Genomic DNA, 13,123 nt, shown 5'->3' with positions numbered 1-13,123 from the left:
AAATCTGGTAGCTTCAAACAACAGAAGTGTATTCTCTTGCAGTCCTAGAGGCCAGAAGTATGAAATCAACATGTCCACAGAGCTAGATTCCCTTCTGAAGGAAAAGCTCCTCCCTTCTTCTTCTAATCTATGGTGGTTCCTAGTGTTCCTTGGCTTGTCGGCGTAACTCCAGTCTCTGCCTCTGTCTTCACACGGTCTTCTTCTCTGTGTCCCCTGCTTCTGCTGTGTCTCCTCTTCTTATGACTGAGGACACTCGTCATTGGATTTTTAAGGCCCATTTGGTTAATCCAGAATGATCTCATCTCCGCAGCCCTAACTTAAAAACATCTATAGAAACTCCTTTTCCAAATAGGGTCACACTCCTAGGTACCAGGGGGTAGGGCTTGCACGTATCTTTTGGTGGCCACATATCAAACTCCTATAAGGAATGAGAGTTGATAATATGGCAGAGAGTGGAGTGACAGCATTCCAACATGAGTGAAAGCGTGAGAAAACAGTATCAGTAAGAACCAGTAACCACATGAACGTGGAGAAAAAAGCACAGGGAAATACAGAAAAAGCAGCTAAGACTGTCTATCATGCTAAGGTTCACAAAATACAGTCATATAATGATCCCTCATTTGAACTGCCCAATGCCCTGTATGGTAGCCGCTAGGGTTAGCCACATTTAGTCACGATATAAAGGCAGACAGACTCAAAACTTGTCCAAACACACATGCCTAGGAAGTGGCTGAACAGGGACTGAACTTCAGACTTCCAATTCGAAATTCTGTGTCTATTTCATCATATAACGCTACAGTCGTCCCTCTAAATACTATTACAGAGAAAGATAAATTCTCAAGTCAAATTAATCACAAGCAGGCTTATTTTTGACAACCTATAGGACATCTGGGAAATACATCCCCACAGTCCCTCTGTGGGAAAGAGCAGGTTTCACTTAAGTTCAGAAGGAAGAGAATTCCAGGTGTCCAACTCCCAACACATTGGATCAAGTGACCCAGAGCCTGGGAGGGGGCACGTCTGTTGGGAGGACCTAAAGAGATGGCATGTGAGCGCACCCAGCATGCCCAGGTCACACAGAAAGCCCCGAATAAACCTCAGTTCCCTTCCCTGGCTCGGGGCCACACAAGTCAGAGACAGTGAGGAGATAACTGGGGCCGCAAAGCCCAGACACTTTCACAGGCAGCAAAGCAAGGCTGCACGTACAAAGCGCGGCCAACTGGTGCTGGAAATAATGAAGGCTTAATACAAAGGCTCTAATTATTCACTTCACATCCTCCAAACACTGGGAGTTGCTGAAGGAATGATATTACTGCCTGTTGATCTTTCTCTTCTCTGTGATTTATAGCACGAGAAAATTAGCAGCCGTGGAGAACAAATAGATGTGTGTCTGAGGTTTCATTAATGTGTTCTCATTCGGTCCTGGAACCCAGGAGCACTACTGAAAGAAAGCTGAGACAGACACTTAGCCCTGCAGCCTGTCAGCTAGTGTGCAGCTGCAACGGGGACCACAGCTGAAAGCCATATGCATCTTGTGCTTTTGTGCCCTGAGCCAGCGGCAGAGGAAGGATGCTGCAGCTGGGGGGAGGGGTGGAGGGGTGGAGGGGCGTGCAGGAAGCAGCCCTTTAATATGGTTGGGAGTAGTTTCCACCAGAGAAGAAATCAGAAGAAATCAGGGTTCCTAATTCCTGCTTCTGAGAAGTCAATCTAATCTAGGAATATCTGCCAAAAATAGATAACTCATACAAACACATTCTTGTTTTTTCTCCAGTGTGAAATTGAAGGACAACTGGAAAAGCAGAGAGCCAGAACCAGGGCTACCACTCCAGGCTGGGAAGCAGCAGGAGAGGGGCAGGACTGGTTGGGAGGGGCTGCCCTTTAAAGAGGGACCATCTCAAACACTGGCGCTCTACTGCCACTGCCCTCTGGAACCACGGGGGAGGGAGGGGTTGGGGGGGTTTACAAAATTCCCAACCTCTCCCCAGACCAATTACGTGGGAATCTCTGGGCCAGGACCTGGGCATTGGGATTTCTTTTTTTTTTTTTTTTAAGATTTTATTTATTTATTTGACAGAGATAGAGACAGCCAGCGAGAGAGGGAACACAAGCAGGGGGAGCGGGAGACGAAGAAGCAGGCTCATAGCAGAGGAGCCTGATGTGGGGCTCGATCCCATTACGCCAGGATCACGCCCTGAGCTAAAGGCAGACGCTTAACCACTGTGCCACCGGGGGCACTGGGATTTCTGAAAGCTCTCCTGTCATTCCAGTGTGCAGCCAAAGCTGAGGACCTTTACTTTAAAACAAAACAAAACAAAACAAAACAAAACAAAACAAAACAAAACAAAACACTGGACTATCTCACCATCCCCAAATGCCTTTTCCCTGCCCCCAGGCTAAAATGTGGAGCCAGGAAGGATAATGTATTCGGCACCCTTTGTGAGGGCCTTAGAGCTTTCCAAGCCTGGTATCTGAAGGTCTCGGGCTAAAGACCAGCTTCTCAGCGGTTCAAGTCCGTGAACCGCTCCTGTCCCCCGTCTCCTGTGTGCTGCCTTAGCTCCCTTAGAACACACTCTGCTCAGGCGACGGCTCGGGACTTACATTAGCAATACTTGCGCTGCGACTGCTATTCTTGTTACCAACAATATCTACTATTTATTGAGCACAAACCATGTGTCAGGAGTGCGTCTGAGTTCTTTACAGGGTGTGAAAAAGTTGTTCCGTGTTACTGTACAAGGTCTCATTTAAAACTTGTCGGAAGGCTTAGTGTTTGTGGGATGAGTGTCACATACGAGACAGAGAGGTAATATTTGTGCCTAAGAGGCTGGCTGAATATAGATTCACAGAGCACAAGAAAAAAGACAGCGAATAACTCAGTGAAGAAGAAAAAAGCCACTGAAGTCGAAATACAGGGGTGCAAAGTCCGTAAGTCACACTGACATTAGAGGACCCCGTAAAGATGAATAACGGTGAGTTGGCCTCACTGAATCAAATTGGTTAGATAACTGTACTGTGGTTGAAAGGAAGCTGTCCCCTGTGTCTTTGAGCTGTGTGATTCTTGAGTCACTGAACAACACACTGGCTTTTCCATGGGGCTCATATATCATGGGTCAGATTTTCTCTATGGCTGAAGCCGCAAAATCATATGAGGCAGAAGCTTAAAGAATTCAATTAATTCAACAACAGAGAGACTTTATTACACAAGCAAAAAACTTTCGGTGTGGTTTGAACCCCTTAGTTAGAAGTCCCAGTAGGGGTGCCTGGGTGGCTCAGTTGGTTAGGTCTCCAACTCCAGCTTAGGTAGTGATCTCCCGGTCATGGGATCGAGCCCTGCATCGGGCTCTGCACTCAGCAGAGTCTGCTTCAGATTCTCTCTCCCTCTCCCTCCTGCCCACTTCTTTCTCTTTCTTTCTCTCTCTCAAGTTAATAAATAAAATCTTAAAAAAAACACAAAAAACAAAAAAACGATTTAGGAAGTCACAGTAGACCAGGAGGAATAAGAAGCCCTGTGTGAGGGTCCCGCCTCCCATTCTGCTTCTAACACCAGGTAACACGGGGGAACCTCAAGTCTTGCTTCTGACCTTTGCATTTGCTGTTTCCTCTGCCTAGAATGTTCTTCCCCAGGTATCGGCATAGCTAACCCTTCACTACTTTCAGGTATTTGCTCTTACGTTATCTTCTCTGTGAGACCATTTCTGGCCATCCTATGGAAAACTCCCGTGGACTCTTCACATGGTCATATATGCATGCCCACGCACACATGCCCGCACACATGCCCACACACACACGCACACACTTTCTACACTCCTTCCCTCCCTTTTAGAAAGATTTATTTATTTTTATTTTGGAGAGAGAGGGAGTGCAAGCAGGGGGAGGAGCAGAGGGAGAGGGACAGAATTCTTAAGCAGACTTCCCGCTGAGCTCAGAGCCCACATGAGGTTCGATCCCCAACCCTGAGATCATGACCTGAGCCAAAATCTAGAGTCGGTTGCTTAACTGACTGATGTACCCCTCCCTCCCCTTTTTCCTTTAGCACTTATCATTGCCTGGTACTTATACAGATTACTTGTTTGTTTTATTTCTTGTTTATCCTCCTCTTCTCCTATTAATGTGTAAACTTCATGAAGGCAAAGATTTTTGTGTTTTGTTTACGGATAGGTGCCCGACACCGACAACATGATGGCTGCATTTCCAAAAGGAGATGCTCAGTAAACATGCGTTGAACATGACCATGAACCTTGTGTAAGCCTCCTGAGAGTTAGCGATCTGGTGCTCATGAATGCTAAGCTAAAATTTTTATTTATTCCGATAACTCAGACATAATTTGTAAATCTAACCACATGCTGTTAACTTAAAACTGAGGTTAAGAACTCCTCTAAAGTAATTATTGGTTTCACATAAGCTATGCACAATACATCCTCTTTTGCAAAAATGTGATCAGGCAATTTACATTCGACACTCAAGGTAAGGCGTTTGAGCCCTGTGCTGACAATAAGACTATGAATTGACTGATTACAGAGTAACACTTTGGCTTTCTAAACCCAGCATCGCCTTTTCTCAGAAGAGCTCAAAAAAGTGGAGTAAGAACTTTATATATTTCCACTACAATATTCGTTCCTTTATGTATATTCTCTCCCAGAGTCTAACAAAGAGATGCCTGGAAAACCTTATAATTCAGGCGCACTTTGCTTTTACTAAAGCCCAAATCAAAGAATCCAAATGAAAGATCATATCTTTACAGAATCGTGTTCTGAACTGCCTACCTGTGTGGCTTCCTAGAAACCAACGAGGAGGCTTTGAAGATGGGGGGAATCAGCTGGATATTTTCACAGGGAAAGTTAGTGATTTGTTTCCATAAAATGACAGTGAACTCTCCTTTATAATTACAGATACTTAACATGAAAAGTTAGGAGCTCACTGATGTTAGAAGAAAAATTATCTAACTGGGTGGATTTCGAAACCAGAACAATTTGGGTTTTACTCAGAGCAATAAATGACTACTAAACTAAACTTCCACTACTCATTTTCCACTAAAAACAGCATTCCCTAACTATGTAACTTAGTCAAGCCTCTCTGTTCCCTGCTTTCAAATGACAGACTACTCTGAGGCTGGCAATCAAGAGATTTTGAAAATAAGATGCAAAGATAATGAAGATCAGAGACCAAAATTTGGTTTCTAAAATAAAGCTTAAAAAAAACAGAGCTACATTATCCAGAATTGCATATGAGTAATAACAAAAATAGTAAATATCTGGAAGGGTAAGAAATAAACTATTTATTAACAATTTTGCTTATGTACATCTGCTTAGGTTAATTTTCTGTGACCATAGCCCTATTAGTGGTATTTCATTGAGCTAATATAAACTATTAAAAGACAACAGATGAATACAGACGGTAATTTTTCCTTTTCAATTCAAGCTGAATCTTTCCCACTTCATCCTTTTTAAAGTGCATTAAAGCCAAGAAAAAAGTGTCTACTGAGAGGTCAGCTGTCATTACACTGATGCCCACTTTGTAATAATGCTGGTTCCCTTTGATAACTACAGGAAGCCATATTAGTTACCACTATTTCAAAGAGAATGGACTGTTTTAGCAATGTAATAAATGAATTCAGGCCAAGGATGCAAATTAGAAGATTTTGTACAAAATTTCTGTTTTTCAGAGGGAAGAATAAGCCCTGATCTCTAGAAGAATATCACTTTTCCACAGAAACGAAACTGCAGACCCCGTAATAAACTAACGTGAGGGGGTGCTACTCTCAGCCTGTCACGTGACCCGGATGATCATGAGTTGCCGAGGTGGGGGAGGGGCAAGAATCCTAGCCCCACCATGAAGAGATGGGAGGAGTAGCTCTTTAAGCTCCACGTTTCCTCTAGGTTTGCCCTTGCTTTGGATTACCTGGCTAAATGATGCTTTTCTACAAAGGCAGCTCCGTGATCTAGGACAGGGTTCTGAGGCATGGTGCAGAGAGCAAACTATCCTATGCCACTTTATCTAAGATGCAGCAAATCAAAGATTTAGCCAAGAGTCCCATTTCTGTAAGAGCTTGGAAATCCTCTGATCCAAGGTACATTTTCTTCGGGCCAGGATGGGCATCCTTAGAGAAGCAGACCACGTACAGCTGGGCTCTGCAAGCCAGCCTTGACAAGCGGCACAGTGGGGCTGTTAGCAGGAGGCAGAGGAGAGAATGCTAAAGCCAGTTTATTTCATCAAAGACCTGTGACATTTCCAACAGCAATTTGAGTTTTGACCAAGTTGTAACAGGAGAGGATTTGTCCCTAGAGGAAGGGTCAGACAGGTTAATCATGAACATTTCTTCCAACTCTAAGACACAAAAATCCTTGACTCAATGAGCATCTGAGTGTCTATGTGCCCCAAAACAAAGAAACTTTCAATAAATATCCCTTTTGCACCACAACCGCCATACTGTAGGGATTCCAACACAGCAGCAATTTTGACTGCAACACATTGAGGGTAAAAATTGTAACCAAACCTGTAACTCACATAATGGAGCTTGAACTTGCACTCATCTTCAATTTCATCTGCGCTGTCTTCGTCGGAAACTTCCCCCTCTTCTGCATCATCCCCAAGATGGTAAGGCAACTTCTTGCCCTGAAATGGAGCAACACACCCAACTTAAAAATGACGATAGTGTAGATGTCTGCCGTCTGGGGCAGGTCCACCTGATTGGTAGAATCCAGATCATGTGCCTACACCCTGGCTCCAAGACGCTACAGAAGCAAACGTCCAGCATTTTTGGCCACTATGAGCGGATTCCTTAAAACACAGGGATGGAGGAGGATGGAAGGGTGTTCATATGCCTGGCAGCCAAGAATAATGATAAATTTCTAAATGTCATCCCCGACTGCTATCCAGGCTGATGTCCTCTAAACTCAAGCCCTAGTGACTTTTGGATTCCAGTTCTCCACACCATCGCTGGCCTTCTTCAGCACGCTGGATTTTCCCTTGCCCATTCCCTCCTTACACAGGATCTCCAGCATACTCAGGTTTTCAAAGAACTCTCTGTCCCTATGTTCCTATACCTTCCCTGATACCCGAAGCTCTTGACCCTGGGTCCTGAGCACAGTGACAGTTTCAAAGTTGATTAAATCATTTACATAATGAAAGCAAGATCTATATTAAGACTCCAAACTCTTGGGGTTTGGATATTTAAATTTTTCTTCTTCGTTATTTTCTCCATCTTAGAGAGGGTCGTTTATAGGATTAAAAGGGTGAGATATAATTTCCCTTTGTACTGATACGTATTATATTCCTTATTTGTACGATTGCTATCTGCAAAGTAAAAACTACACTTTCTTTCTCACACGAACCTGTTTAGAGATAGACAGATGCATACATGTGGATATATACCTACCTATAATTCTAGGTAAGTGTGGCAGAACATTTTTTCATTTCCTCCCATGTATCATTAATAATGAAACAGCTCAGAATTAAAGTATTTATGTCTATGTATTATTTTAAGCCTTTCCTGATACAGAAGGCTTCCATAAAATGAATTTATTTTTCTTTATTTGAGAGGGCACTCTAGAGTCGCTATGTTAATACAGCAGCACCAGAAATAAGGTACTCGGCTAAGCAGTAACCAGACACGTTCAGGAACATATAGACATCAAGTTAACGACCACCTTCATTTATTCACCACCAACTACTTATTCGGAGTCTCTGTTTTGGGCACAGTGACAGACAACCAAGATGGACCTATACATGAGACATTTAAAATGTAATGACAGCAATTCCCTCTTTTGAAATAGAACAAAGCCAACATATGTTTTAAATGTAAAGCAGGGGGGCGCCTGGGTGGCACAGCGGTTAAGCGTCTGCCTTCGGCTCAGGGCGTGATCCCGGCGTTATGGGATCGAGCCCCACATCAGGCTCCTCCGCTGGGAGCCTGCTTCTTCCTCTCCCACTCCCCCTGCTTGTGTTCCCTCTCTCGCTGGCTGTCTCTCTCTTTCTGTCGAATAAATAAATAAAACCTTTAATAAATAAATAAATAAATAAATAAATAAATAAATAAATAAATAAATGTAAAGCAGGACAGAGCTAACAAATACAGGAAGTAACACCCGCAAGTCAGGAGTAACAATCCTTGAATGATAGAAAGAGTTCTGCTACCACTAACTGTAACCGTGATGGGTACGCAGCGATGAGCGGATCGGACAGCCGCACCGGCCGTAGCCCCCTTCGTGTACGCGCGGTGCTGGCTGAGGGAACAGAGAGAAAGCTGCCTGCTCTGAGCATCCATAGGTGTCCTAACTTTCCAACCATTTAAAATTGAATTAAAAGACATGAGGGCCATATTTTTCACCAACTCTCCCACATTCCTGGTTCTCAAAAGATCATTTATCCAGGCAGATAGGAAGAAAAGCAACGCAACAGAACACTGTTTCTTAATGCTTCTTATCAACAGTTACACCTAAGGGAAACTACAGAATAAATTAAGGCAGAATTTAATACGACTCGAGGAACTTGGTAGTGGTCCAGTTGATGTAAACGAAGAATGGCCAGGTGTCTCTTAGAGGTCTCTTCCTGGTCTATAGACTATTGCAGGCAGGAGTTACCAAGAATTACATTCATTGGTCCATGATACACGGAAATATTGCGAGAGACTGGAAACATAGCTACCGCTCAGCTCCAGGCTGCATGACCCAAGGCGTGTGGTAATGACTATGATTTGCGTCTGTAAAAAGTAAGACGCTCGGACCCGATAGTTACGGTTTCTTTCAGCAATAAGAGTCTAGGGAAATTACTAAGTTTGTTATTATTTTTGTTCAAAAGCAACTTTTCATTTGCTTTTCAGGAGATAGGTGTGTATATATATATGGTTGGAAAGTATTGTATTATAATTATAATAATAAACAACTTGTCAATCTCTAAAGTGGTAAGGAGCCACTAAAATGGTGCCTTTTGGACCAAAGATTGCTCCTAAAGGAATGTAGGAAAATCAGTTCCTTTGTTTTTGCTTCAAATGGAAATGCATTGGTCCATAGATCTGGGAGATCTCCTTAAAGTCTGAAGAATGTTGTTACTAGCAAATGAACCTTAAATGCCTTGAAATGCTGGCAGTTCTGTTGCCACTCCTCCCATGAGTGGCCAAGATCGTCTGGTTCTGGTGCACCCTGGTGCCCATAAGCCCTAGGACAAACGGCTCAAAGTCCAATTATGCAGAAGGGACTCAATTCATATCAAATATCTACCTTAAGTTCCACTGTCCAAAAGGGAACTATTTCAACCAAATGGACTTTGAATTTAACCTTCTGACTGCTGGCTCAAGAGTACAGGAAACATGGAAATATTTACAAAGCTATTAAGGTGACATGTAGCTTTTTAACCCAGCAATCAGTTTTTATCACATAAGAGTTTGTTTTAGCAAGACTTTAGGGAAATTGACCTTAATGTTCTCTCTTACAGTATTTGGAGCTTTTATTTAAAATGCTTTCACACATACAAATGCCCGACAATACCTCTTTGATGGATTCAGTCTATAATTCTCATTTAAGTGACAGAAAAATAGGTTTTGACCAATTCCAAAGAAGACTACTCCACATCTTTCCCATTTGCCACCCTCCCTTAGACTCCCTGTTAAAATATTCCTGGGAAATTACACCGCATGACTTTCTTATGCCTCCTTCGTGATGTTTGTTTTTTTGGTACACATTTCTTTTAAGTAAAACGTAACTCAATTTGAGTATTAACACCCTGCTGCTCTTTCTTAGATTTTTAGTCTCAAAATAATACAACTACCCAAGATGGATTTAGTCCAGATACACAAAATTAACTGGAAGTAAGTAAAATCACAGTCAGCCATTCTGGCTATTCTTTGTATTAATAATATTCATTGCAGGTAGTAAACTTCCTCCCTTGGAAAATCTGTTCGTAAAATGTCATCCTATTCACCTGTTGCTCCTTCGCACACACACGAGTCCTGTGGGGCATGATGTCTGTGCCTTGCTCTGCTGTGAAGCAAGCTCTTCTCACTTACATAACCAAGGCTGATCAACCGTAAACACTGTTGTTTGTCTGTTTGTTCTTTGTTCTTTTTTTTTCTTTTCTTTTCTTTTTTTGACAGACAGTTATTGGAACTTGAAGGGGAAGAGAAAACTCTGGAAGAAATACTTTCAGATACGGACACAAAAAGCCTCCTCTTCCTCTGCATGCACCACACCTATACGTCCACACATATACCTCTCGCCAGGGTAAACTCCGCCAGACTAAAATAGTAAACACTCACTCCTGGGTATTTACCCCAAAGATACAGACGTAGTGAAGAGAAGGGCCATATGCACCCCAATGTTCATAGCAGCAATGTCCACAATAGCTAGATCGTGGAAGGAGCCGAGATGCCCTTCAACAGATGACTGGATTAAGAAGCTGTGGTCCATGTATACAATGGAATATTACTCAGCTATCAGAAAGAACGAGTTCTCAACATTTGCTGCAACATGGACGGGATTGGAGGAGATAATGCTAAGTGAAATAAGTCAAGCAGAGAAAGACAACTATCATATGATTTCTCTCATCTATGGAACATAAGAACTAGAATGATCAGTAGGGGAAGAAAGGGATAAAGAAAGGGGGGGTAATCATAAGGGAGAATGAAACATGAGAGACTATGGACTATGAGAAACAAACTGAGGGCTACAGAGGGGAGGGGGGTGGGGGAATGGGATAGGCCGGTGATAGGTAGTAAGGAGGGCATGTATTGCATGGTGCACTGGGTGTTATACACAACTAATGAATCATCAAGCCTTACATAGGAAACCGGGGATGTGCTGTATGGTGACTAACATAATATAATAAAAAATCATTATAAAAAAAAAAAAAAGAAATAGCAAGGAGATAGGTAGGAGAAGGAAGGGAAGAATGAAGGGGGAGTAAACAGAAGGGGGAATGAACCATGAGAGACGATGGACTCTGGGAAACAAACTGAGGGCTTCAGGGGGGTGGGGTGGGGATTGGGATAGGCCGGTGATGGGTATTAAGGAGGGCACATATTGCGTGGTGCACTGGGTGTTATACGCAAGTAATGAATCATGGAATATTGCATCAAGAACTGGGGATGTACTGTATGGTGACTAACATAACAAAATAAATATTATTAAAATAAAAAATATAGTAAGCATTCGGCTCACAGCATTGATCTTCTCACTTCACAAAAACAAATCTCAGAATACGTGATCAGTCAACAACAAGCTCTTTCTGAAGGTTAACTATTAATAAAGTGGAACAAGATGCATACACAAATCTAGACGATCCTTCATGGATTGACTCCATTATTCTCTTGATAAACCAGTTTTTAGTCCTCACAGGAGAGAGGGCTTCATTGGTCATTAATGCCTTTTACTGCATTCGTTGAGGTAATTACCTTCACTAGGATTTTGCCTTTCAAACTCTGAGGGCTTGGAAGCTGTTTGGTCTCTCCTGTGTCTACAGATGATAGGTCCAGTTTGTCTCCAAATATTCCTTTCAGGTACTGGGCAATCTTCCTCTGCTGCTGGATACTGCAGTGATTCTCAATGGACAGTATGACTGGGAACCTAAGAAGACAGCGACATATTCTAAAGGCATCACGTACAGGCAACTCGCAGGGGTGTTTGAACATCATTCTATATTCATTATGTTCTTACAATCCTAGTGACAGTATTTGTGAGAGTGGTGATGATTAAAATGAGAAAGATGAAAGATGCATTTTTTTTTTTTTAGATTTTATTTATTTATTTGGGAGAGAGAGAGAGAGAGAACAAGCAAGGGGCGCGGCAGGCAGAATGAGACACAGCTCTCCATTGAGCAAGGAGCCTGATGCGGGACTCGATCCCAGGACCCTGGGATCATGACCTGAGCAGAAGGCAGATGCTTAACCAACTGAGCCACCCAGGCATCCTATGGAAGATGCATTTTTTTAAGAAACTCTGTTGACCAAATATATTTTGCCAGGCATAATGGCTGAACAAAATACCAACCATGTGGGATGACTTCATTTAATATTTTGCATTTTAAAAAATGGTACATACATTATGTCTCTTTTAAAAGAAAAAAAATGGAAAACAGTCTCTTGAATAAATGGCGCTGAGAAAACTGGAGCATCAGCATGCAAAAGAATGAAACTGGACCCCTTTCTTACACCATACTCAAAAATAAACTCAAAATGGATGAAAGACTAAAATATGAGACCTCAAACCAGAAAAATCCTAGAAAAGAGCACAGGCAGTAATTTTTCTGACATCACCTGTACCAATATTTTTCTAGATATGTCTCCTGAGGCAAGGGAAATAAAAGCAAAAATAAACTACAGGGACTACATTGAAATAAAAAGCTTTTTCACAGTGAAGGAAATCATCAACAAAACAAAAAGGCATCCTACTAAACGGGAGAAGAGATTTGCAAGTGATATATCCAAAAAGGGATTAATATCCAAAATATATAAAGAACTCATGCAATTCAACATCAAAAGCCCTCCAAAAAATCCAATTAAAATGGGCAAAGGACCTGAATAGACATTTTTCCAAAAAAGATATACAGATGGTCAACAGACACATAAAAAGACGCTCAACATCACTACCAGGGAAATAAAATCAAAACCACATGAGGCGTCACCTTACACCTGTCAGAATGGCTAAAGTCAAAAACACAAGACAAAACAAGTGTTGGTGAGGATGTGAAGAAAAGAAACCCTCATATGCTATTGGTGGGAATGTAAACTGGTGCAGCTACAAAAAGTTAAAAATAGAAATACCATATGATCCAATAATTCCACTACTGGGTATTTACGCCCAAAAAACCCCAAAACACTAATTCAAAAAGACAAGCCCCTATGTTTATTGCAGGATTATTTACAATAGCCAATGTATGGAAGCAACTTAAGTGTCCATTGATTTAACAGACAAATGGGTAAGGAAGATGTGGTGTGTGTACACACACACACACACACACACACACACACAGGAATATTACATAGCCATAAAAAAGGATGACGTTGTGCCATTTGCAACAACATGGACCTAGAGGGTATTATGCTAAGTGAAATAAGACTGAGAAAGACAAATGCCATATGGTTTCACTCATATATGGAATCTAAGACGAAAACAAATGAATAAACAAACAAAAAGCA

At 42.0% G+C, this 13,123-nt stretch overlaps 1 protein-coding gene across 6 annotated transcripts in view; it reads right to left on the bottom strand.

The window, feature by feature from the left end:
• The window catches only part of PLCH1 (phospholipase C eta 1), a 209,373-nt gene that overhangs the window by 30,251 nt on the left and 165,999 nt on the right, over positions 1–13,123 (bottom strand). For all 6 annotated transcript variants that reach the window (XM_057316038.1, XM_057316039.1, XM_026497331.4 and 3 more), the window contains exons 10-11: positions 11,381–11,552; positions 6,502–6,609 (exon numbers count right to left, since the gene is read on the bottom strand). In XM_057316038.1, coding sequence (XP_057172021.1) covers positions 6,502–6,609; positions 11,381–11,552 — 280 coding nt within the window. The remainder of the gene's footprint in view (positions 1–6,501; positions 6,610–11,380; positions 11,553–13,123) is intronic.

The sequence above is a fragment of the Ursus arctos genome, unplaced genomic scaffold (assembly GCF_023065955.2).
Source record: "Ursus arctos isolate Adak ecotype North America unplaced genomic scaffold, UrsArc2.0 scaffold_20, whole genome shotgun sequence".
Classification (NCBI taxonomy): domain Eukaryota; kingdom Metazoa; phylum Chordata; class Mammalia; order Carnivora; family Ursidae; genus Ursus; species Ursus arctos.
Note: the sequence above shows the minus strand (reverse complement) of the source record. Positions and strands in the feature narration are given on the sequence as shown.